At 45.2% G+C, this 25,214-nt stretch overlaps 1 protein-coding gene across 5 annotated transcripts in view; it reads left to right on the top strand.

Annotated features, from left to right (window-relative positions):
- The window catches only part of PLS3 (plastin 3), a 52,279-nt gene extending 27,560 nt beyond the window's left edge, over positions 1–24,719 (top strand). For 3 of the 5 annotated variants that reach the window (XM_056359771.1, XM_056359772.1, XM_056359773.1), the window contains exons 2-16: positions 2,356–2,442; positions 10,099–10,262; positions 12,517–12,646; positions 13,112–13,244; positions 14,519–14,600; positions 15,313–15,478; positions 16,641–16,783; positions 18,254–18,349; positions 18,836–19,031; positions 19,671–19,749; positions 20,423–20,537; positions 20,657–20,790; positions 21,662–21,785; positions 22,393–22,517; positions 23,359–24,719. In XM_056359771.1, coding sequence (XP_056215746.1) covers positions 2,376–2,442; positions 10,099–10,262; positions 12,517–12,646; positions 13,112–13,244; positions 14,519–14,600; positions 15,313–15,478; positions 16,641–16,783; positions 18,254–18,349; positions 18,836–19,031; positions 19,671–19,749; positions 20,423–20,537; positions 20,657–20,790; positions 21,662–21,785; positions 22,393–22,517; positions 23,359–23,491 — 1,887 coding nt within the window. In that variant the 5' untranslated portion in view covers positions 2,356–2,375 and the 3' untranslated portion in view covers positions 23,492–24,719. Of the gene's footprint in view, positions 1–2,355; positions 2,443–5,486; positions 5,510–10,098; positions 10,263–12,516; positions 12,647–13,111; positions 13,245–14,518; positions 14,601–15,312; positions 15,479–16,640; positions 16,784–18,253; positions 18,350–18,835; positions 19,032–19,670; positions 19,750–20,422; positions 20,538–20,656; positions 20,791–21,661; positions 21,786–22,392; positions 22,518–23,358 lie in introns of those variants that run through there. The other 2 variants (XM_056359774.1, XM_056359775.1) reach the window with 2 other exon arrangements.
- The last annotated feature ends 495 nt before the right edge of the window (positions 24,720–25,214 follow it).

Below are 25,214 nucleotides of genomic sequence, written 5' to 3'. Positions count from 1 at the left end.
CTTTGCTTATGGTGCTTGTTTTGGTGTTAAAGATGTCAGAGGTAGTCAGCAGCAAATTAAATTCCAATGAAGTCATTAAATAAAGATGCTTTTGGAAATCCCTTTTTAAGGGAAATCATCATAGTTTGAGAATGAATTCGTGCACGTGAGGATTGGGAAGGTGGCAGAACTTGTAAAGGAGGATTGGCTGAATTTTTAAGTCTCCTAGCTCGGCCTCTCCTGCCTGGCAGGTCATGCCACCTGCCTGCCTGTGTACCCACAAGTGTCTCCATTTCTGATAGCGTTCCCAAGTGTGTCTCTGCCAGTCGTGAAATCCACCTCCTGTAGCGTGCACCAAGCTTGCTCAGAGCTGGTTTCTTGCTGAGCAAGTCCTTTATCCCCTGGAAAGAACAGCCACGTTTGGTGGTGCTGAGGCTTAGGCTGCTGGGGCACCCGTGCGAGTGCTGCAGGGAAAGGGCTGTGTCAGGGACGGGGACAGGTGCCGGGCTGGCAGACTGGACATCCAGCAAGACAGGCAGTGCTGCACAGCACTCCTGCATCTTGCAAGGACCTGCAGAGTAGTATTTTCTTGGTCAATTAGCTTAACCTGTAATCTGTGAAACAGTATAAAAAATTTACTATGGTGCCTTTTTTTCCTCCTCTGTCAGTCTGATGCAGCCTTGCGATTCTTCTCCCTGCCACGTTCTTGCAGTATAAGCCCAATGATGAAGTTTAGTTGTCTTGCTGGTGGTGGCTTTTACTGACTGTTAAATATCTTGTCGTGTCTGTTGACAGCTCTGCAGATGCTGGGAGGTCGGGTCTGATGTGCTTTCCTTCATGTCTCTGCAGTGATGCAACTTCTTGTTGACTTTCTCTGCTGCTAGCACCTGTCTGAGCTGCTTTCCCAGGCTGCCACACCTGCCCATCGCTCTCATCTCTAACAACTTAGTTCTTTCTAGACGAGTGAAGTGTTACAGAAAATGAATATTTACAGCTACAGGCAAACTTGTGTTCTTAAGCTAACAAGTGCTTGTGGAGGCAGCTGGGAGCCTCAGACAAAAGAGGCTGGCGAATGGGCACACAGGCATTTGTGAAACTGAGCCTCTTGTTGCTTGAGCGCTCAGGATCCTGCCTTGTGACAGCCTGTAAACCTGAACTCACCCCTCATCCTTTTGCTTACAAAGGTGGAGGCAGCTGTTCCCATAGGCAGAGGAGGAACCTTTTATTTCTCAACTTGCAGCGACTGTAGCTGACAAGTGGGAGCTGGAAATCGTAGGATGCAAAACTCATTTGAAGTTGCACCGAGCCTGCCCAGATCCCCATTTTTAAAGACCCTGAGCGAGAGGTGGCATGTGTGCTAGAATGTTATCCGTGCCTGCACATGGTTCGTGCACAGGGATCGCCCTGTTAGCATTGTTCCATCAGTCGTTGATCTCTTTTGATCGTGTTAGCCAAAGAGCCAACAGGGCATCTGATGCTGCTGTCACGCATGTCGTGGGAAGGAGACGTAGGCAGGTCACTAGTCTTTTCCCATCCTTACGGTGATACCTCCTGTCCAGCCCGGCCGGGTGGCACTTAATCAGTGCTTGGAAAGGAGGATGGTAGCAGATGGGTGTAGGAACTGTATGCTTCATCCTCTCTGTTTCTTAAACACCAAGCAGATCTGATCAAAGCAGAGATTCTGCGTGCTCTGGGGTTGAGTGTGGCTGATGCCTGCTGTTCCGCGCTTGCTTGCGGTGTTCCTGCCATGCCGTGCTCGGGAGGGTGGCGGGGGTCAGCGGCAGAGCAAACAGCCTGTTGCTTACATAGTTTGAGAGACTGACTCTGGGGAAGTAGGCAGGTGTTTATTCAAACCACTTTCTTGTAGTAAAGCAGACTATTTCCTTTTAGCAAACAATATCAGGCACACTACTTTGTGCAGAGACCTTTTTCAGGTACTGTTTAGAATCTATTATTTGGGTTCGGTAGCTGTGTGCTCTTGTGGAACAGGCAGGCAGAACCTTCAGTATCTCTTGCATGAATATTTTAACTCTGGATTCTGATTTTGTTCAAAGTTATGGAAAATACCTGGAGAACGTGAGCTTTTCTGACCTACAGAACGTACTGGCAGCAGGTATCTTAATGTGTGCAGAACAACATAGCCCGTAAAATAGATACACAGAGTTAAATAATAACAAAGCTAATGGGATTTTTTGACTTGTTAAGGAGTGCATTTCCCATCATCTGAGTTTCACATGTCTTTTTTTCTTAGTGGAAAGATAAATGTGGCTTGAAGAACTGCGGTGACCTTGGTACTGATTGTTGCTATACTACTGTTCAAAATGGCATGGGTTTGAATGCAGCCTGGTTTCACACAGTATCTTTTTCTCTCTTCAGGTACTCCCTAAATTCATGAGATGGCCAACACTATGCAAATCTCCAAAGATGAGCTGGAGGAACTCAAGGAGGCCTTTGCCAAAGTTGGTAAGTCACAGTGGGGAGACCTTGCTCCTGTCTGCTGTACGTTTGTTATGGCTTTATCCCACCTCTGCCAGCAGTGGTGCCAGCAGGGTGTGGGCAGTCTGGTGCTTTTGTGATCCTCTCTCCATGCCGAGGGGTCCCTTGGCAGCCTTGTTGCTTCTGGCTTGTCATTTCCAGCCAGGGAGCACGAAGGGAGGGACGTGGGCAGTCTGGCTGTCAGTGAGCACTGGCAGGAAGGGAGGGACGTGGGCAGTCTGGCTGTCAGTGAGCACTGGCAGATAGCCTTGCCCTGTTGCTCCAGGGTGGGCTTTGCCTGGTTCTTCATGGCAGAAGAAATATCCAAAGCAGTATTGCATTACTTTGGCCCAGGCAGCACCTCAAGGCTTGCACAGTGCTTGGGTCTGGTCACGTTGGGTTTTGGCAGACTGGCTGAGCCATGCAGATGGCAAACGTAGGTGCTACATTTCTGGTTTGTGCAGGCACATTTGAAGCACTGCGTTTGGTGATCTTGTAGGCAAAAACTAGGTGGTGTCTGTTTACTGGGCCATTATGGAGCAACTTGTGGTGATAATAAAATGCGGGTTCAGTGTATGTGTATGTTCTTCTCTGGTTCTCATCTCCCTAACAGCCTGTGATGCTCGAGGAGTTGCACAGCCCAAGCTACTCCGCCTGCCTTCCAGCTTTCCCCCTGCCCTGGCATTGCAGAAGCCTCTGGCAGGCTGCTTCGGGCAGCTGAAATGGGCAGAAAACTGACATCATGGAGGAAATTGTTTTCTGCTGATATAGTTTCCTGATATGGTTTACTGAAGGATCAGAGAATCGTCGGGGAGGGGCGGGATGGGAGCTGGACCGCAGCAGTGTGGACTGAGGTCAGCGTATGCAGCTGGGGAACCACACCCGGGACTGGCACTGACTGGGAATGAGTTGCACAAGTGATCAGAGCCAGTGTTTCGTTTTCCTAACTGGGTATTGGCATCGCCTGAGCACTGGTTATAAGGACAAATTGGTAGCTGCCTCACCTGTGTCAGGTAAATTGCCCTCTAGAGCAGGGTGGCTCTTAAAACTCCCACTTCCTCTGAATTTGCAATCCGCGGTGAGAAACACTGATTTCAAAGACAACTGATCCTCACGGAGCAGTATTCCCTGTTAGGACTTGAAGCGAGTTACATTTTAGGTTCCCTCTCCTGTCTTACTCTTCCCAAGACTTTTCCCAGCAGGTGGAAATGAGTTGCTGCAGAGGGAGATGAGTGACTATTGTGCTTCTTGCTGCCTATGTGCCTCTGAGTGCGAACCTTAATAAAGCTGGGATGCAGGCAGTCCATTCTGTTCTTGGATAAACTTATTAACCTGGCTGGAATGTGGTGGCTTTTTGTCATTAGTGTGGTGGGAAATTATTAAGATTAGGTTGGCTGGCTGCCTTTGCACTGGGCATATGGGGAGAAACCTCAGTCAAATCCTGGTTTGTTTCAGGAAACCAGCTCACCCTGCTCCAGGAGGTGGGTCCCTGTTTGGTTTTAAATTATAAAAGCAGCGTCAAAACTTAGCTATTATTGAGAAATGTGATAATTAGCCAGGACATACCCACAAGTGAGATGGGATCTGCTAGTCCTTTTCAGCTGCTTTCTGTTTTGTGTGCTTTAAGCGTGGTACAGCCCAAAAGCATTGCTGTGGGACATGCCTGTCAGGAGTGTCTTTAATGTTCTCATTCCTTTTATTCTTGCCTAAAGGAGCCATATTTGCCTTGGGAAATGGAACTGGTCACTAGCTGGCTGAGTGACTTTCACTAGAGATGACATTACAAGTTCTCAGTGAATGTGAAGAAAAGTTGGATGAAGGCTGCTATTTCAAATGAAGCCTTTCTTTCGTTTCCCAGCTATCTGAAGACTTGGAACACAGCTGAGAAGTATGGTTATAGCAAAGCTCAGCTGGCTGGCTTCTAGAATGTCATAAAGGAGGTGTGGAGAACAGGAACCATCTCACAGGGTGGTTTCTGCTCACCAAGATGTGCCTTGCTCCAATGCAAAAATGGGCTTCCTGGACACCCGCTTCAACTCTAGCGTAGGGCACGTTGCTGTTCTGGATGTGTGGATTGATGGGACTTTAACGATGTGTGTTTGACCAGCTTTTCTGTGTGCAGCTGGACCAGGTCGAGACATCTGGTGATGCTGGAAGGCAGTGAGGCATGTTACTACGTACTTCGTCACTGTTTGCCTTCCATGTCACTTGAAGGTATCTCCGCCCTCCTGGGAAGCTGGTGTGCTGTTCTCTGATAGCCATCCAAAGGGAAGAGTCCCATAAACTACCTACTGCTTACTAGAAGCAGTCCATGGGTGAGAAACCATGGCTTAAGGTTAGCACTGAAGTCAGCTACAGCTCAGACAAGCAGCTCCCAGCCTCCTGCAATCAGGTATTTGTATTGGAAGTGATCCAAGTGGTAAACAGCAGTGGGGAGAAAAAAGCATTTTACCATCTTAAAAAAACACACCAAAACTAAGTAGGCCGTAAGACCTGTCTAGGCTTTGAACAACCTGCAGGTTAGGGGGAGAAGAGCAGGTTGCTCCACATCTTGGCTGATCCCTGAATTTGTTCTGTAGAACAGGTGTGTGTATGTACGTACTTGACCAAACGGTGGCACTTCTTAGGGAGGCATGGCAGAACAAAATCTACAGACTTGCTCTGTTTATTTGTCTTCCTTCTCCCGGCTTCTAATAGCAAAGATAAGCATCTTTTCTGGAAACGCAAAGTACTTAAAAATCCTAACCCAGCTGAACACTTTGTACGCTGCTGGAAGGTGGTAAAACAATGCTCTGAAATGTTAGCTTAAGGCAAATAGGGATCTGTGATCCTGCTTCAGTATGTCCTGCTGAGCATATATCCTTAAAAGGAAACGTGTGGGTTACTTTCCCCTCTTGCATCCTGTTATTTAAGCTATTTTAAGTACTTGTTGGGAGGAAGCTGAGCCAGAGCTTGAAGCAGCTTTTGGGTCTCGATTATTGCGGCTTTGCTGCGCCACCTGCGTACGGGCAGAAGATAGTGCCGCGCGTCGCTGCGGTGACCTTTCCCAGGTTTGGTACGCTGGCGTGCATGCATCTTTCAGTAGAAATAGGAAACTTCAGATGTGCTGTAGTTTCCTTTCCATCGGGCAGACTATAATGAATCCAGGCTGTAGCTTGTCTGTTAAAACAATTTTGCTTTCTTCCATTAGTAATTCTGGGCCGTACGCCGAAGGATTTCATTTGGGATAGCTTCTATTTAGACAGCCTCTTCAGCTGTTGAATACCACTTCAGATTTTGTTAGAGAGGAATTTTAGACTACCTTCCTGAAGTCTGGCCCTGTTGCAGGACATCCAGCAAGGCACCATATGGTGGGCCTGCAGTAATGCTAGAAATAATTACGGAACTTGCTGGTGATGCAAAGGTGACTAGTGGTTTTTTTGTTTAATGTACTTTGTACATTTGACTGTGATGTCAGAGGGGGGAGCAGAGGCAGTGGGGAGGGAAGCAGCTGCCCTGTGGGATAGGGATCTCAGGCCTATTGGTCAGGTTTGCAGGGCTGAAGGCTTTTTGATATGTTAAGAGGAGAATGGGTCCGTATTCTACCACATAGTCAATTGCTAATTCAGGTTACTTGACTCTGCTACCAAGCCAAACCCACAGGCTAGCACATCCACCAGGTTTGAACACTTGCCTCTGCCCTTCTGTGGCCAAGAAGCTAAAGCTTGAAATGAGAGCATCTTTACTGCAAAACCGTGACTTGGTGTGGGGTCTTGCAGCTGAACTATCTGCAAGTTGGTTCTGTCTTGCTTGTAAATCCCACTCCCAAAGCCCCTTTAATCTATGAAATCAGTGAATTTTTTTTTTTTTCCCCTCAGGATACTATGGAAGAGTAACTCTTACAGGTGGTTGTTTGGGATGTCGTTAAGAGTTGGAAGAACTCAAGTCCTGAGACCCCAGGGTTTTGAGTGAGTTAAGGTGCATTTACTCAACGGTGTGTCTGTTCCCTTCACACTTGCTTATGTGCTGGCTGTCTGAGCCCAGTGCAGGTGCTGAGAGCCACTGGTGTGCAGCCCCTCCTGATGGGCAGCATCTTTCCTGGTGCCGTGCTCCTGAATCACATGTGAGTGTGTGTTGCAGATGGCTCTTTGTTTTTTAACTTTTTTTTTTTCAGTGGCCAGAGGTAAATCTTTGAAATAGGAGCACCCAGAGGACTGGGAAGATGCTGCTTTGCAGGGGTGAACAAAACCCTCAAAATGGGCAGATGTTGACCCAGACTGCAGTAAATTCCTGATATCTGCCCTGCAGCCACATTTGATGCTTTCAGGCTGAGACTGAGGTCTGCCGAGCAAGTGTGAATGGACCAGACAATGGCCTTGGCCAACTCCTCAGCTGCATTTCAGTCACTGTTTTTAAATTGCAGGTTTTGTTCTGCAAGTAAACCAATATAAATGAAAGGCTAGGGATTAATTCCTTGAACTAGATTGTACCCTTAAAAGACATGCAGGGGCTTATATGTAGAACTGAGCTCTAAACAAGTTTAAGCACCCTTTTACCCATGCATTCTTCTGGTGTATTACAGGTGGGGACTTTGGAGCTCTGTTCCCTGCTGTCTAACCCAACAGGCTTCTGCCTCATAAATACCATATATTGTGTATAATATGTATAAATATATGTATATGTACCATATATAAATACCATATATCTTTCACTTCTGAATAGGCTTAGACATGGCACATGCAAGCCTGGTTCAGAAACACTTCTGAATGCTTAAGCTAGACAAGTCAAGGGAAAAACCTTTTCCAAATGAAAATCACACCTGTGATTCTATCAAGGATAGAATATGTATTTTTAAGTCTTATTTTTCTCTGTCCTTTGCCCACTAACATTTGGGTAGATGTAAAAGTTAATTTTTTAGGTGGCGGATTGATTGGAAGAAGTGATGAACAGGTGTTTCTGGATTTACCTGCTTAATTTGGCAGCACGGCAAAGGATTGTGGTCGGTTCAGTCAGGCACAGGCTGAAGCAATGGGAGTTGGCTGTAGGTGCACTGAGGGTGAAAGCAAAGTTTTGTTTCAGGTCCACAGGCCCCGGAGATTAGCAAATCCCTTCTTGTCTGATTGTCTTCACTGGCTGTGAGGCAGGGGAAAGATGCATATTATAGACTTAGATTTAGTAATAAAACTGTAACAGAAGAAGCTGTGATTTATTTAGAGGGGAAATAGTTTGCTGATGACATCTCAGGCTGGACCGTTTAATAAAGCTTGCCTTTGTAAGCTTATATTTTTTTGGAATAAAATTCTGAAATTGAAGGCCAGACAACAGCCTGTTGCTATCATTAATCATTGGCTCAAGCCACATTATTTCATCAGCATTATTGTAAACACTGACATTTCATAAAATAGTTTAATGTTTTTATTAATCCACTGGAATTGATGCTTTCTCGTAGTCTGAGACCTAGGGGCTGCAGTGTAGGAGGGAGTACAGGTTTGCTTTGCGTTACTTTGGATGTTGGCCACTAAGCATCTGAATTTCACTTTCTTGCTAACTTATAAAAATAATTTTAAAATCCCATATGGATCTGGAAAATGAGGAAAGCTGGAGTGGTGGTACAGGCATGCTGATTATTGAAACGTTGCTGTGAAATAAAACCATAAGAACCAAAGAACCACCAATGACACCTCCTTAAAAGTAAATTGACTTTCAGAATCTGCTAAACAAAACAAACAAACAAACCCAACACTTCAGAGCTATCCTGATTGTTGTTTGTGGTGGTTTTTTGTTTGTTTGTTTTTTTTTCTTGACAGTTTCTCCCTTTAAGCATAAATACTGGCCCCAGTGGCTGTGGTATGGGATTCCCTCTTGGACAAAACCAAATACTGGGGCTGGCACAGGTCTGGGGAGCGAGCAGCTGCCTGCAGTCTGTGAGGGTGTTTGGGCAGCAGAAGCTGTTGCTTGAGTAGAATTTAACTCTATGGCCTTAGGGAGAAGCTGCTGCTTTATAAATAGCAGAAAAATCCCCCCGTGTGGGATGTGAGCAGAATGTGGCTGTGCAGAGCCGAGCGGGGCCAGGTGCCTCGCAGCATGGTGGGGTTTTGGCAGCTGGTGGTGGCGAGCTGCACTCGGCAGGGCACCATCACGGCACCATGACGCTTTGGAGGTTGGGGAGAAGGAGACAGAGCTGCTTCATGCAGACACTGCTCTCGTTTAGCCTTAAAGGGCTCAGCTGATGCCTTCAGCACAGGCACTGTGTCAACTTTGCAGAGCCTGTGGTTGGGCGACAATTGCAGGAGACTGCCACATCTCCAGCTCCTCAGCCCACCCAGGTATTCCCCACCAGCAGCAGCAATCCAGGGCTGGCGCATCCCCACAGCACCAACCCTGGGGAGGAGATGGCAGCTGAAGGCACTGAATTAACTTCCCTGGGCTGTCTGTGTGACTTGCCTGCAGCAAAAGGATTTTAACACCGCCGCTGAGCCGGTAATAGCCCAACATGTCCTGAAATCCCTGTCTCCAAACGTGCTGGAGGTTCATGCTTACGTCTTGGGATGTGAATCTGGGCCGTCTCACTGCTTCATATTCTCTGGCTGCTTGTGGACCCGGCTCTGCTGAAGCCTGGGTACCTGCTGTGCTGTGAAGGACAGCACCTGCTCGTCCTGGTTAGCCCGAGGGAAGGGGCATCTGACCCAGGACTGTCCGTGGTGGCAGCAAAACCTCGCTTGCCTGAAGAAAACCTGGGGCTGCTGGATTAGCCCTGTGCAGTCAATAATGTGATGACGTCCCCAAAGGGTTTGCGATCTGTTGATGCGAAAAGGTCCAGATTCACACTAGATTCTTGTTTTCTCTCTTCCCAAATCTAGTAGGTGACAACATCTCACAAAGCATGCGGTGCTGTTGCAGCGTGAAGGTTGACTGTCAAAGCAAGTGTCTTTGCAGAGCATACTTGGGCAGCATGAAAACATCTGGCTGCAGTCTTCTGTCAGCAATAAAGGGATGAAACCATTATCAGCATGATAGAAAAATATAAATGCAGAGCTAGCTTAGTGTTTTCAGTTCAGAAAGTAGGAAGTGCTGTGTTTCATTACTGTCTATTTTTAACATGCAAAGCCAGCTGCAGTTAGATGTAAAAAGAAATGCTGCAGAGATCTTTTATGAAAATGCATATGCTCTGTTGTGAAACTTTTACACCAGCCTTGGTGATGCGTGCCAAGAGCCCCCCTGGTCAGCTCTGCTTCGAAGCTGCTCTTGCCCAAAGCCATAGAGATCTGGTGGCTTGTGCTGGGTCCCTCTCTGAGGATGTACCATGTGTAGTTACCATGTGCCTTTGATTTTGCTGTATTCTTGGTAGTGTCCGTTGAACAGGGCACAGCTTGGGCTCGGTATTCTTTGGTGTGGGCATCCTGCTGTGTGGCCGTGTCCTGCACAGATCTTGCTTTCAGCAAAGACGAATGCTCTGCACAAGGTGGTTCCAAAAGTGCTGTGCAGCGATGGGCCACCCTAAGAGAATCCTCTTTACCTCCGTGTGTTGCAGATGGCCCCAGGGTGCAGGCTGCTTTCTCTAAAGCACTTTTGAGCATGGGGCTGTGTTTCTGCCCTGCTGCCTGGGGCTGCTCCTGCCAGGGTCCTAACACATTTCTAAAACCTTCTGCCCTTTCTTTTTTTCAGACCTCAACAGCAATGGGTTCATCTGTGACTACGAGTTGCACGAGCTCTTCAAGGAAGCCAACTTGCCTCTGCCTGGGTACAAAGTGAGAGAGATCATCCAGAAACTCATGATTGACAGTGACAAGAATAAAGATGGGAAGATTAGTTTTGAAGAGTTTGTCTATGTAAGTGGTATTTCTGTATTTCCAGTGGCCTGGGGGAGCTGTTTTGCACAATATTAAGGAAGGGGGGTAGAAGAGGTTGAACCTGGCTTCTCTGCTGCTTACCCTTCCTAGGGTTCTTTCTACAAACTGATCAGTTTGAGAACTTACCATGTAAAAATCAGTTCTTTGTACAGATCTCTGCATATGATGAGCCTTTTGTGCTGTCACTGCCAGCCTTTAGATTTGGACAGAGGAAACATATGTTGGTTTTTAAACAAAACCCAAACAGAATCCACATGCTTTTCCTATATGAAAACTTTTGTTGAAGGCTGAAAGACCGTTTCCACACAAGGAAAAAAGACTTCCAGTTCTCCGTGCTTACGGTATTGACTGGAAGCTACTCAGTTTTTCCAGGCGCATAGGTGAATGCTTGTTTCCCCAGCAAAGCAGTATAATTTCCTTTCTGTTTTTTCCAGTCTAATGGGCCTACAAGTATTTGCTAAAGACCTGAGAGGGCATTTCAAGACACAATTGGATTTTAGTCCTAGATGCTGGTCTAGGAAAATTCAGATACATTTGTTGCCTTAAAAGGGAAGAACAGGAATAAGGAGACAAGAGAATCTGGAAGATGGGTCTAACCTTCAGCTTTTTTCTGTGGAAATAGGTCAGAAGTTTTAATTTTTTATCTATTTTTACAAAAGCACAATGCTTCTGGGATATTGGTTAAACATCTATCCCTTCATCCTTTTTATACTCGGATGGCTGAATGCTGAAAGAGTAATACAAGTACGTGCAGCACATTGAGGGAGCTGTTTTCATGTCAACTATTTTTCTTGATATTTCTTAATTTATCTTCTCCTTCTGTTCCTTAATTGTTTTCAGACCCTCTGAACTTTTGTGTTCGGAGTCAACTAGTAAGTCGGAGTTTGTTTGCAGTTTGTGAACACTTGCATGCTGGGTGCATGTTTCAGCTGTTGGTTTGAGCTGGTCCATAACTCTAACTTTGCACTAGGAAGGAAGAAATAAATCTCTTCTGTTCACGTTTGGATGGTACCAATGAGCTAGCAAACATGAAATGTCTTAGAGGCATATAAGCTATACAGTAGAAGCAATGGTTCGTTGTAGGACTTTTACAAACAGAACTGTTGCTGTTCTCTAACTCAGCAAACTGAAAAATAAACAAACCTGTATTAAAATCCTTGTTTTAAAACTAACCGACTAGAAAACCCAAAACTTTTGGGCCCTTGAGTCTTTACTCGGCTCTACCCCATCACTGGGGTCATCAAAACCTCTGCGTGCCATCAGGGGATGATTTAACTGCACAGCATCATCATCTTGACTTGCCCCCTTCCCTGTGGTTAAGGGATGGGCTGGCCCTGCAGTGACACCTCTGCAGCCAGGTAGGCAAGTCCCCTCCTCCTTTTAACAGAAGCACTTTGTTCTGCTTTACAGTGCTGTTTTGTTTGCCACCTTCTGGGTAGTGTTGAGAGAACCTGCGTATGCTTAATTTGTGTTTTCAGTGTGACTGAAACTAAGTTGGTTGAGTTTTGAGGGAGTTACAGTAGGTTGTCAAACCGTTGGATGTATTATTTCCTAATAGTTGCTCAGTTCTGTAGGACCTCAGGGCTTCTGATAGTAACATACAACCCGTGCAAGTTGCACATACAATCTTTCTGTGCCAAAGCAACTCTTCTGCCCTCAAGTGTGAGGGTATTTTGCCAGTTAGGCCAAGTCTGCTGTTGGGGCAGGGGCATCCTTGCCTGGAGCGCTTGTGGTCACACGTTATTGCAGATTTGACTGTTACGCACTGAAAGAGAATTGTTTCTTGGGTTGTGGACAAGGTCTTTTGTGCGAACTAAAGTCGTGGTTACACGAGCATCTGGCTTACACAGAAAGGTTAAAATTGCACAACAGCTTTCTCAGTTTTGATCCTGCGGAAACTGCTGCATGTGTACCTGCTCTTAGACTGCCAAGATTTCACGGTTTTTCTCATGGTCTTTTGAAATCTACTTGAAAAGGTAAATGGATGCGAGGTACTTAATGCCTAATGCTTCTGTTTCAATAGGCACTTGCAATATGTGTTTCAGAGAGCGGGACGACTCTCTGCCCGCTATCCATATTAAATTGAATACCACTACACCCTTGCTGGGCACTTCACATTTGCTGATTTTACTACAAAGTTTGCTTTAAAGCCAAGAGGAAATAGCCGCTTCTGCGGTCCTTTCAGCTTACGAAGACAAGTTTTGCTTGTCTAACAGAGCGCTTTAAATTGTAGATTTTCCAAGAAGTGAAAAGCAGCGATATCGCTAAAACGTTCAGAAAAGCAATTAACAGGAAGGAAGGCATCTGCGCGATCGGGGGCACCTCGGAGCTCTCCAGCGAGGGGACGCAGCACTCCTATTCAGGTAGCGCTTTGCCTTTCAGCTCCTCTTGGGTGAGTGGGGGCTGTGCGCCACAAACTGCATTTCTGCTGCCCTGCCATGTGCTGTGCTTTCGTGCTCTGATAGCTGAATGATCTCGTGTCAAGGTGAGAGCAGAGCGGAATCAGGGGGTAAATACAAGCTGAGGAACGTGTTGCTTATTGGTTTTGTTAACTGTGCTTGCTGGTGAAGCGCTTGTGTCACGCTTGAACGTAGTGAAGTTGTTGAGGAAAGAGTAAGTAACAGGAATATTCAGGTAATTGGAAGTGAAAGGTCTATTTCTTTAAGCTTTGTGTGACTAATACAATAGCGTGGTAATGATAGCGGCTTTTTTTCCTTGGGTTATTGTACACTGATTCTTTTGGGAAAATCTTTGCTATGTTATGAAAAATTATTATATTTTTTTAATACAATTCGTAAATTGTATTAAATTTACAATTGTCATCTTAGAGGAGGAAAAGTATGCCTTTGTAAACTGGATAAACAAAGCCCTGGAAAATGATCCCGACTGTAGGCACGTTATTCCAATGAATCCAAATACAGATGACCTGTTCAAAGCTGTGGGAGATGGGATTGTGCTATGGTAAGTCATGATGGTTCCTGAATTTTAAAAAATCAACAAAATAACTTTCTGAAAAATGTAGTTAGGGGAATTTTCATCCTATTTTAGGCTGGGTTTTGTGACTAGTGTGTGTGCATAATGTTTTGCACACATAAAAAGTGGCTCAGTCACTCAGGCTTTCATTGACATTGCATGATGCTTCAGCTTTGATACCAGCTTCACAACCTGGTATTTTTGTCTCATGTTTTTGTTTGGGCTTGACCCTGAGTTTACTGAAGGGGACAAAGGTGCCTTGCAGGAGCAGAAGTGGTCCTGGTGCAAACTTAACCTGATGCTAGGTAGCTTGTGGGAGGGCAGATGAGTTAAACAGCCCATTTTCTTGGATATTAGACAGACAGTAACCTCTGTGGGAATGTTAATGACCTTATGAATTAACCCAAAAATGGATTTTCTGGGAATCTTCTTATTGCTTTTGGTAATAGCTGCACTAAGTCAGTAAAGCAACTTTTTTTGCTGCATGCTGAAAACAGAAGGCATCCAGGACTGCTAAACATCAGTCGCCTTCTGTGTATGGGGTTTCTTGTGTTTTGGTTTGTTTTTTAAATGTAAGCGAATTAATATAGTGAGAAGCAAAGTGGATCAGCCTGGAATTTCAGTTACTCTGTATCAATACGCAAAAGATGTTTAGTGGGCTGCCCGTTGCCTTTCATTTATTTTTAGTTTGTGATATTATATTTTGTTTCCCCAGTTTCAAGTAATTCATGTGTTCAAGTGAAGACTGAAGTGTGTAGGAAGTAGTTCATAATATAAAGTAAAAACTTGCCATGTTTTCTGTTGACTAAGAATTCATTGTGCTTTTGTGGCCCCCCCTGAGCTCTCAAAGAGTTTTTTGGGGCAGTTTTTTCTTGCCAGCGGTAGTACACCTCTACAAGAGAAGGAAGCACATTGTCCTACTAGAATCTGCAGTGGATGTCAGCAGAGCAATAAGTCTTCACTAGTTCAGTGACTGCGCTGTGAATAATTCATGTGCTCTTTTTGCTCCAGAAGCTGAGATCAGTAGTGGCCAGTAACATGTTTAAGGTTTCAGGCTTAGCTATTAGTTACAAATACAGTCTTGATAACGTAAATATTAACTTCTGATTTACACTTATGCAACGTTGATTTTTTAGAAAAATAAATACGCAAAACCAAACGGGCGAAAGGAAATGTACTGTGGTGAGTGTTGTCATGCTGCATTGAGTTATGCTGAGACTACATACTAAATGTTGTTGAAATATTGGTTTTCCTCCCACCAGCAAAATGATCAATCTTTCTGTTCCGGACACGATTGATGAAAGAGCAATTAACAAGAAGAAACTCACCCCATTCATAATTCAGGTATGCTACTGTGTCTACTGTATCTAGTACTGTATGTACTTCAGCTATATTACTGTATCTTTTTTTGAAACTCCTATTCAGATAGCATGAATGAAACCAGCATGGGGGCTCGAGGCACTATTTTAGAACTCTGGAAAGGAGCGAGTTTTATAACTTGCATTTAATTATTAAAGGCAATTTTGTGCTGTGCATAATTGACAGCGCTGCGGGTACAGTTCAAAAGAGAGAAATGCTAATTTAATGACAGAATGGGTAAAATGGCTGAAATGCTGTCTTCACCTGATACTGCTGCGTTGATTACACACAGCGCTGTCTTTTTACAACAATACGGTTATTGGCACTGGCTATCTATGAATCATTCCATAGTACGATGGGTCGTTTTTGAGAGGATGCCTGTGCGTGCGTGCGCGTATAATTTAACGCTTCTCAAGCCTTATTCTTGTTGATGCCACTAGATGCGTCTAACTCAGAGGCTGAAACTAAATACCAGAGGCTGAAATTAAACCCTGGTGCCTAGTTCAGATCTTGCTGATTCAGCCTGCTGCCACCACAGCTCTGTTAAAACTTCAGCTGCAGAGTGGCCGGGAGCATTTCCTCCGAGCTGCTGCTTTCGGAGCAAGGACGAGGGGGAGATCTCCGCTCCGCTGGTGCTGGATGAACGGCAAAGCAGCATCTCCCCTGGCTGTGTCTCACTTGGCTGTGCTGTTCACAGGAGAACCTGAACCTGGCGTTGAATTCTGCATCTGCCATCGGGTGTCATGTTGTCAATATTGGCGCAGAGGACTTGAGGGAAGGGAAACCCCACCTGGTCCTTGGACTTCTCTGGCAGATCATTAAGATTGGCTTGTTCGCCGACATCGAGCTCAGCAGAAATGAAGGTAAATGAAAGTATAAGTTATTCCTTCTAAAGTATGAACACCACATTGCTTGCACAGTCATCTCCAGCCCCATCGCTGCCTCTTCCCTCCCCTTCTCTCTGCTGAAAGAGGGGGTGTTCACCTTCGAGTTCACCGGGGCGCGTAGCGAGCAGAGTGCTGTCCAGCCTGTTTATGGCTGCGAAGCAGGTTCGGGCGGGTGGGTTGTGCCACCCTGGTAACGTGTGTCAGCCTTGGAGAGCCGGCTGAACACTGCTCTGCGAGTCAGGATGCATCTTGGCACAAGCCTTACCGTGCAAATGAGCCCGTTGCTTTGTGCTGCCGGGGGCCAGGCCAGCTCTCCCGGTGTGCTTCGGCCAGAGGCACCTGACACTGTTGGGAGGTGGCAAAAGCTGCTTCCATCCTTTTGGGATTATAGACAACTGCACGTCTTCCTCAGGACGGGGGGAAGTGGAGGGCTTTTGGCTTTTGGGGAATGTGTTTGCAATGACTTGATTGTCCTAAAATCCTCCTTGCTGCCATCTGTGGTGCAGCTGAGCTCTCACCTCACCCTTGGCGGCGGGAAAGTGGTGCTGCAGCTCTCCCCCTGTGCTCAGCTGCTCCTGCACAACAGCCTAAAAAATTCAAAATTATTCAAATCCAAGATCTCTGTTATTGCTGCTTGGGCTATCGGAGCACCCAGGTGGATGGAGGGACATCACTGTCTTTTATTTAAACTTTCCCAGTCGTGAAACGGTAACATTGTTTGGCGTAGATTGAAAATTCATGGCAAGGGAAGGACTGGCCAGCTGAAGGGGTGCTTATCTTCGATTCTCTGGCCTTTTTTTAACAGTGTGTATGAAATCGCTTAGCAGCGCTTTTCCATCGAGCTAGAAGTAATTTACATTTAGCTTACTGTCATCAGCTTAAAAGACTGCATGTACAATCCAGAAAATTTTTTTATACAAGAAAATACTTTTTATGCACAGTTTTCTAGGTCATTCATACTCTTCTTTGTGTAACAACCAACTTGGAAAACTCTATTAATACCCAGATTATTTTGACTTAATGAGTAGTTGGTATTGTCCCCTGTCTCATCCTGAAATGTTGCTGCAGGTCTAGTTCTGGCTTGCAGGTTTGCCTCTTGAAAACTCCTTTTTTCCCCTCACAAGCATTTTTCTTCTAGCACTGGCTGCCTTACTTCGTGATGGTGAAACTCTGGAGGACCTTATGAAACTATCCCCAGAAGAACTGCTCCTAAGATGGGCCAACTTCCACTTGGAAAACGCAGGCTGGCACAAAATCAATAACTTCAGCTCAGATATCAAGGTACCGAGAGCTCTCCTGACCCGCGTGTGCCTGGGGAGATGCTGCCAGCCTGCCCGAGCTGTGTTTGCATGTGTAAATGAGGCCCTTCTGCAGATGGGACCTTTCTTAACCTTAGCACAGAGTGGGCTTAACGGGGGTTTTATGGATTATATTTTTATTTAAGGTTAAGTTGCATTTAAGGTACCGCAGTGCTGTTCTCTTTTGCCATGAGGTGGAGCCAGTGTTAAACTGTCGAAGCATTTTACGTGTTTTAATCGAGTGTGCTATTACTCATGGATTTTCGAATGTTTCTAGTCCATCTTTTTTGATGGAAACAATTTTTCAAGGCCATTCAGCCTGCAGGGTGAAACGCTTTAACTGCATCCCTGGAGAGCGTGACTTCCCCACAGTCTCGGCGGGTGATGGCATTTCACCCAAAATGTCATGGGCTGAGGAGAGGAAGGGAAACAAGACCCTTTATCCTCTACACTGGGCTGAGTAGAAATGGGGGTGAGGAGTCTTACAGCTATTTTTGAGATGTGAGGGGGTGGCTCCCTTCTCTCGGCACTGGTGAGAAAGGGATGGCAGTGACTCCTGGTCAGCGTGGGGTTTTTGGACACTGCTCTCAGCAGGTTTCTGCAGCTTATTCACATGGGCAGCAGTTTTGAGGAGGAGAAAGAGGACTGAAATAGATTCCAGGTTAAAGGGCTATTAGAGGTAGAAAAAGACATTTGATAACGGAGGTGCATGGGGAGCTCAGAGCTCCCCTGTGTGTGTGCGTGCCTGTGCACACTCACGTGGTCACTCTTATTTCCAACTTCAAAATTGCTTACAGCTTTGCTGATAGCTGTTGGATTCTCTGGTGCCACCCATAGGCTGCCAGGATATGCTGAGGTCCTTCTTAGCGCTGAGGACTGAAAGGACTTGTAGTTGGTGAATGATTTCTGCAGCTGTTTTCTGCTCCTAGTTCATGACCATCCCTGGCCTCTCTCCTTTAAGCTGTTCTAGCTAGCAGGCAGGCACAGGAGAAAACATTCAGGCTTCTTATAATCAGCTTTTTGCCTGGACTTTGTCTTTGCTGAGCCCTTGTTGTTGCTGTAGCAGTAGAAATGGCTACTTGTTGAGGGATTTGGGCTGCCTTGGGGCACCTGGCTGTGGGGGCCATGAGAGCGAGCAGCATGCGGCCATTGCCGCCTCCAGCATTGGAGAGGAGGCTGTGGCACCAGAGCTTGCAGCAAAGGCAGCATTCAAACAGTTAAAGCCCAGAATTTTCCTCTTAAATATTTCTAACCTTTTCCCTTTCTGTTTTCTTTTCTGCTGCCTGGATTTCTGCCATTACGTTCTCTTTTAAGCTTACGGATTTTGGTAATTCAGTAAAGGTACATAAGCCAGTTATGCACAGTGACTTGTTAAAGATGAGCATGAAACGAATTGTTATGGTGTATTCACCGCTGTGTGGGAGACCTGAGTTTTATTTGTCATCCATTTTAGGATTCCAGAGCTTATTTCCACCTCCTCAACCAAATTGCACCTAAAGGGCAGAAAGAAGGAGAGCCTCAGATTGATATTAACATGTCAGGTTTCAATGTAAGTATTCGGGCTGTCATGTCCTTGTGCTACAATTGTGAACTAGCTGTACCCTATAATTGCCTGATGACGTCTACGTAACCTGGTATCTTAATTCCTAGAGCGTGTAAAGTGTCAGTGGGCATGTGCACACCTCAGGTGTGTGCTAAATGAGCGGTGGTTGCAGGCCTGATCGTTACCGGCCAAATCATTTTTGCGTTCGCTCCATTCAGGACCATGCTGACTTTGGCTTCTGAACCACCAAGTTCAAAAAGCGTAAAGCATCTAAACTTGGAAAACACCATGCTAGGAAAAAATAGCAAGACAAACTGCGACGGTTACATCCACAGCAGCAGGAATGAGCGTGCATGCTTCATCCCTTTGTGACTGATGCCAAAGGAAGGGGGTTAGAGTTGTGACACCGCCCCAGGTAGCAGTCAGCAGCTTCCCACCTGTTTTGTAGCCTGATCTCTTCCATGACAGCCGTTGTCCGTTGCATCCCGGCAGGAAAAGGATGACTTGCGGAGAGCAGAGTACATGCTTCAGCAGGCAGATCGGCTTGGCTGCCGGCAGTTCGTCACACCAGCTGATGTGGTCAGTGGCAATCCCAAATTGAACCTGGCTTTCGTTGCCAACCTGTTCAACAAGTACCCAGCACTTACCAAGCCTGAAAACCAGGACATCGACTGGACCCTACTGGAAGGTGATGGCCTTATCAGTCACAAAATTAGCAGGAGAGAAATACCTAAAATAAATTCTTGTGTCACGACGCTGTGCCCAGCAGAGCTCTATCTGTTGAAGTAACACCTGTAATTTGAGGCTTCGGTGCTGCAGTGGTGGTTTACTCATTTGGGGCGGATGAGAAGGGTACTTGACAGCCTGTTCAGTTGCTCTGAACCTGCAGGAGCGCTGCCAGCAGCCTGTCAGGCCCCTTGCCAGGGCTGGGAAGTTGGGTTTGCTATTTCCTGCGGTGGGCAGGAGCACCTCAGTAATGCAGCGAGACATTCGTGGGAGCACTGATTGTTGGCAGAACTGCGATTAGGGCTTTGGCTGCCTGCCCCCCACATAGCAGTTAGCGAACACCTGTGTGATAAAGCTTCCTGCTACTTTTTCTTGCAAAAAATGAGGCACACCCTTCTCAAGCATGGAGGAATCAAATTGATACCCAAAACTCTAGTTATCAGGACAACTCTCTTCTATCGAAAAAATTATAATAGAAAAAATACTCTTTTTTTTTCCTACTCAAACCTAGTTGATGAGCTATGCTGCTCAAAGCTCCCCGCATTGCAAGATGGAACTTTAAGCTTGCAGAGATTTCATGAACCTGTTTTCTCTCATCTAGGAGAGACACGTGAGGAACGGACCTTCCGCAACTGGATGAACTCCCTTGGTGTGAACCCACATGTAAATCACCTCTACGGGTAAGTGTTAGGCTCTTGGGAGAGACCCACCTCCCAAGATCAGGCTAGAGATGTGCCTCCACCAGTGTCCTGTCGCCCACAGTGCTGAGCAAAGAGCTTGAGGAAGGACGATGGTAGGGAGTGGGAGATGCTCACCATAGCCTCCCTGCAGTCCCTAGCTTAGGGGTTTCTGAGCCTGCACTTGGCATGCCAGCAAAAAAGGGCTGAAGACGGTTTATTTTCCCCTACCTTGTGTAAATTGGTACTCTGAGATCCCAATACATTTAGGTTTGCTTGAGCAACTGCATTAGAGAAACTGGAACTAAATTCCCTTTCACCTATTTTTAGGGCTTAACCGAGACATCATAGTTAGGAGGCAAGATACTCTGGGTCCCTGTAGTCAGTGGAGGGAGGTGGCTACCTTTTGGATTTTATTTTTTTTTTGTAGCACAGTTTTTCTTCTGGATCTGTGCTGATTACCATGCCAAGACCTGCTGCAGCTCAGCAGCTGGCTGATGTTAAGCACAGAGCATTCCTCCTGCCCTGAAAACTGCAACATGTTTTGAATTGTTTTCTTTTTAGGATTGTTGAAATTGCAACAGCCTGTAAAGAGTAGTAATTAGTCAGGATGTGACAAAGTCAGAGTGCATTTAAAGTTTGAAACATTAGGCTTAATCAATGTTTTTCACTTAAGCGATCTCCAAGATGCACTGGTAATACTACAATTATATGAAAAAATCAAAGTTCCTGTTGACTGGAATAAAGTTAACAAGCCTCCGTACCCTAAGCTTGGAGCAAATATGAAAAAGGTAAGCATTTCGAAAAGGCTTTAAGAGAAGCCATGGATGCTAAAATTCTTATTTGAGGCTTCTAGTCAAGAGACTGCATGTGTGAGTGATTTTTCTGTTTAAACTCTTTTCCTGTGTAGCTAGAAAACTGTAACTATGCTGTAGACTTGGGAAAGCATCCAGCTAAATTCTCCCTGGTTGGCATCGGCGGACAGGATCTGAATGACGGAAACCCAACGCTGACACTAGCTTTAGTCTGGCAGTTGATGAGAAGGTAGGACCAGTCTCAAACATGTAAAACTTGTAAGTGGAGTACAGAGTCTGGGAATTTTTTTTGCCACAAGAGCACTACAGCACTGGAACAGGTCACCCAGAAAGATTGTAAAACCTCTGTCCTTGGGGGATTTCCAAGACACAGCTGGAGAGAACTGTGGCATCGCTGAGCCTGCTGCATGTGAGAGTCTGGAGCAGAAACCTCTGGAGAACCGGCTGGTGGATCTGTGAGCATCCTGCTGACCGGGATCACTGCTCAAGTCTGGTCCATATGCAGAAACCCTAAGGAGCAACATTTGCACAACTCTTATATTCTAACTTTCAATTGGAAATTGATGGAGAAACAATCCAGGGCTACTTAATAACCCCCTTCTGCATTGGCATGGGGGGAAGGAGAAACTTAACAGACAAAGTTGATTGACCTTTTTCTTATCTATTTCTGAAGAATTCTAAGATGATGCAGATATATAATATATAGCTGCGTGGTAACTCCTTATTTGCATTAGAGGTCAGCATGCAAATTCATGGGTTGATCTACACCTTTCAGGTAATGTGTTACCACTATGGAGCAAATGGTCAATGGTGAAACAGTTTTAACAAGCGTCCTGAGCCCAGGCAATTTTGTGAGCTCACATTAAAGGACTTGAAAGGCTAGAACGACTAAATGCTTTAACAGAAATCACACTTCAGATAAGTGATTCTTCCTTTTTGCTAAAGGAGTTGGTTTTTTTTTAAAAAAAAAAAAAAGTGCAGAGTTTGAGACCGTGAAGACTTTCCAAGCTGCCATGGTCTCTTATTGCATCCTGGCTGCACGCTTATCAGGGCTATGCCGAGGCTCTGTGCCTAACTTTGTTCTCTCTGCTGCTTCTTAGGTACACGCTGAATGTCCTCGAGGACCTGGGTGATGGTCAGAAAGCTAATGATGACATTATAGTCAGCTGGGTAAACCAGACACTGAAAGAAGCTGGCAAGTCCACCTCCATCCAGAACTTCAAGGTGCAGGTTCCCCTCTTGCATCCAGAAGGAGAGACATGCTCAAAAAGTATTTCTGTGTCTGGAGGAACAGCAGGAACATCTTATAAAGGGGTTCAAACAGGACAGGATTCAGTTTGTGCTGGGAACAAAATGGTCTCGAGCTACCAGAGTGGAGACTTTTTAGGATTGCCCATAATGGGGAATAACAGTGGGGCAAGAAAGCTGGTAAGGTGGCAGCTATGGGGAGGGTGGCCAGGCTGTGGGGCAGAGGTGAGGGCTGAGATGCTGGCAAGCCTAGGGGCTGGAGCTGGTGGGCATTTGCAGTGAGCATCGTCCCTTGGGGTCCGGTGAGTGGGGCAGACCTGCTGCCTGCACATTGGTTGCTGCTTTGTATTTTCAGAGCACTTGCAGTAAATGGGAGTAATGGTCCTGTACTGTTAGCAAAGGAGAAGCAGCACTTTGGTTTTTCCCTGTGGTCCAGCTGGGAATAATCACTAACACTGCTGCTTTGAAATGGGTCGTTTAAAGCTTGTGGTGTTGCACATCGCAGAGCAGGTGAATTTGAGGTGAGAAGTGTGCTTTAAGGATTAGACGTTCATCTTTACTTGTCTGTCCCTACATTTTCTAGGACAAGACCATCAGCACGAGCTTGGCGGTTGTGGATTTAATTGATGCTATACAGCCTGGTTGTATCAACTATGACCTTGTAAAGACTGGTCATCTGTCAGAAGATGACAAACAAAATAATGCTAAGTAAGTTTGCAATCTCAAAAGCTGTTTTGCATCGGAAGAGTTGTGCCTTCTATGTGCTGCCTTCAAGCTGCAAGTGTTTTTACCACTGTTTCTTACTGTGGTTTTCAGTCTCTTTTAACACTGCACCTTTTAGATGGGCAGCACTTCTTGAAATCTAATTGCTGTTCTTGCCCGTAATGCTGGAGGGTCTAGTTGGCTGGACTCTCTTGCTTGTTGAGAGAAATGCAGAACAGCCCATGCAGTTCTTAGCAATGATACTCTGTTTCTCACCTGTTTGTTCAGGCATATGAAGTGCTCAGCTGGTGGCTCAGGGGTTTTGAAATGCAGCCCTTGTGTAGGTCTTGTGTCTCGCTGAATCATAGGTTGTCACGTTTAAAGGATGCCTATTAAAACATGCCTTGAAATGTGTGTTCTGCGACCGTTTTGCAGTGGCTGAATGACAGCAAAATTTCTTGCAGAGAATAGTCTTGCTTGATAATTTTCAAAGAGCAAACAGAAGGGGAAGTGTAAATGTTAGTTGATTAATCCTTGGTTATACATGCTACCTATTAGCCCTAGAAAATATTAATTGCAATTTTTTTAACTGTTGTTAAAGTGGACGTGACATTCAAAGGCCAATTTGTACATTAATGACACTTTTGCTGTATTCCTTTTCCACAGTAAAGATCAAAAAAAAAAAATTCGTAAAACAGACAGATGAGGTGTTGTTGCGTTGTTACACATCTTATACTCTTGATAAAGAGGATAATAGGTGAAACTGAGTTGTACAGGGCAAGAGCTGACTTGTTATTTATTGGTAGCAGTCTCAGTGCTGACCCACTCATCTTTCCACGGTGAATAGGTATGCTGTGTCCATGGCAAGAAGAATTGGTGCCAGAGTTTATGCTCTTCCAGAAGATCTTGTGGAGGTGAAACCGAAGATGGTCATGACCGTGTTTGCCTGCTTGATGGGCAGAGGAATGAAGCGAGTATAAAAAGCTTGATCCACGTAAAGAAAAAAAAACGAAACAAAAAGCAACAAAAACCCAACCTGCCACCTTGGGTGCATGAGTAGCAGATCAGCTGTGACCACGTTGAAATGCTGTTGGCCTAGGAACTGTTGAAGTTCAAAGGACTTTGTTTTGCTTTGCAAGACAAACTCTTATCAAAATTCTCAGGGAGAGGAGTTTTAACCAACAGATGTGCTCTTTTCCCAAAGGAAAGTTTAACTTATCAAGAGCTCACAGAAATGCATTCATAACAGACCTGCATCTTGCAATACTGCTCTGGAGCTGTTTTCATTCCATTATTTCTCAGATACTTGGTGTGTGGTTTGGTTTTTTGTTTGTGGGTTTTTTTGTTGTCTTTTTTTTTTTTTTTTACCCCTGAGGGCTATAAGGTGGTTGGTATGAGTTGTAATGGAAACAAAATCTAATTTCTGTCTGCAATCCAGTTTAATTCCTATCATACGGTCCAAGCATATTCTAGGTTTGACCACTTCCTTAACTTTGCAAATAAAGCTACAGTACAAGTTGGGACCTGCAGGCCAGCTCACAATGCTAAAGGAGAAATGTGTAATTAGGAAGATGGATCTTCCTCTGGTATTCTCTGTACATGGTGCTTTTTTATACATCTAACCATTTTGATTACAGATGAAGCATGGCAGTTTTTTTATCTTGCTGCTAATCAAAAGGGTTTTTTTGGTTATTTTGGTTGGGTTTTTTTTAAAAGTTATGCTATATATGAGAATACCACCATCCTTTGATCTCTTGCAGTAACACGTGATAGCATGTTGCTGATGGCACGGTTACACCTGAGAATGGAAGTGAATGCATTTTTGTATGCATCTTGGTTCAGTTCTGTGCATCTAGAAAATAATTTTTATGAAAATCTGCATGAAAACTATAACTTTTTTATTTAAAATGCTGTTGGATATAAACCCAATATACATTGTGGGGAGGTTTTGTGCAGGGAAGAGGCAAGTGTCATAAACACCAGGGTTCAATCAACTGAACAGCAAATGTGCTGGAACATAAAACTATTTTTACAGATAAAAGGAAGCATTGTCGCCAAAGAAGGAAGATGCTGTATCCATAGGATTTAATATTATCTTGCTTTGGCAAGCTGTTTGCTGTATTTTGAGATCATTTTGCTATTCCAGGCTATTCAAAGTGATGTAATATGGTGGCAAAGCATTAGTTGAAATAAAAACATTTAAATACATGCTTCTCTCCTTATTTATACTGACCTAGCATGGCAGCCTGTACTCAGTTGCTTTTAGCTTTGCTTTGGTTGATCTTTTTGTTTTGTGTCAGGTCCATTGGTCTGTAAGATAACCTAGAATCAGGGTGTGCTTGAGGAGTTCTTGTTTTTTAATGTGGGCACTGGCAGTGCAGTTCCTCAGAACCTGTGTTTTAGCAAGCTTTGCCTTTATGGTAGCTTCTGTAAAACCTTGCTCTTGGAGTCTTGCTGTGCACCCAAAGATGATGTCTGTGGGTGTAGGGGAAGAGCTCCGTTAGGGCAAAACACAGAAGGAGGAAGAAAATTTCCCTGTGTCAGGGACATGCCATCCAGGCTCGTTTCCAGAAACCACAGGATTGGGGCTGTAGTGGCAGCTGGCACAAGTCTGGCATGATTTGAGTCTCGGGGTGCTGTGGTGGGAGAGGGGATGTCCAGCAGCCACCAGCTATTGTGGGGGGATTTGCCCATTCACTGTGT

Source organism: Falco biarmicus, chromosome 14 (assembly GCF_023638135.1).
Source record: "Falco biarmicus isolate bFalBia1 chromosome 14, bFalBia1.pri, whole genome shotgun sequence".
In the NCBI taxonomy this organism is placed as follows: Eukaryota; Metazoa; Chordata; class Aves; order Falconiformes; family Falconidae; genus Falco; species Falco biarmicus.
The sequence above is the reverse complement of the archived record's forward strand: the minus strand, read 5'-3'. Positions and strand labels throughout refer to the sequence as shown.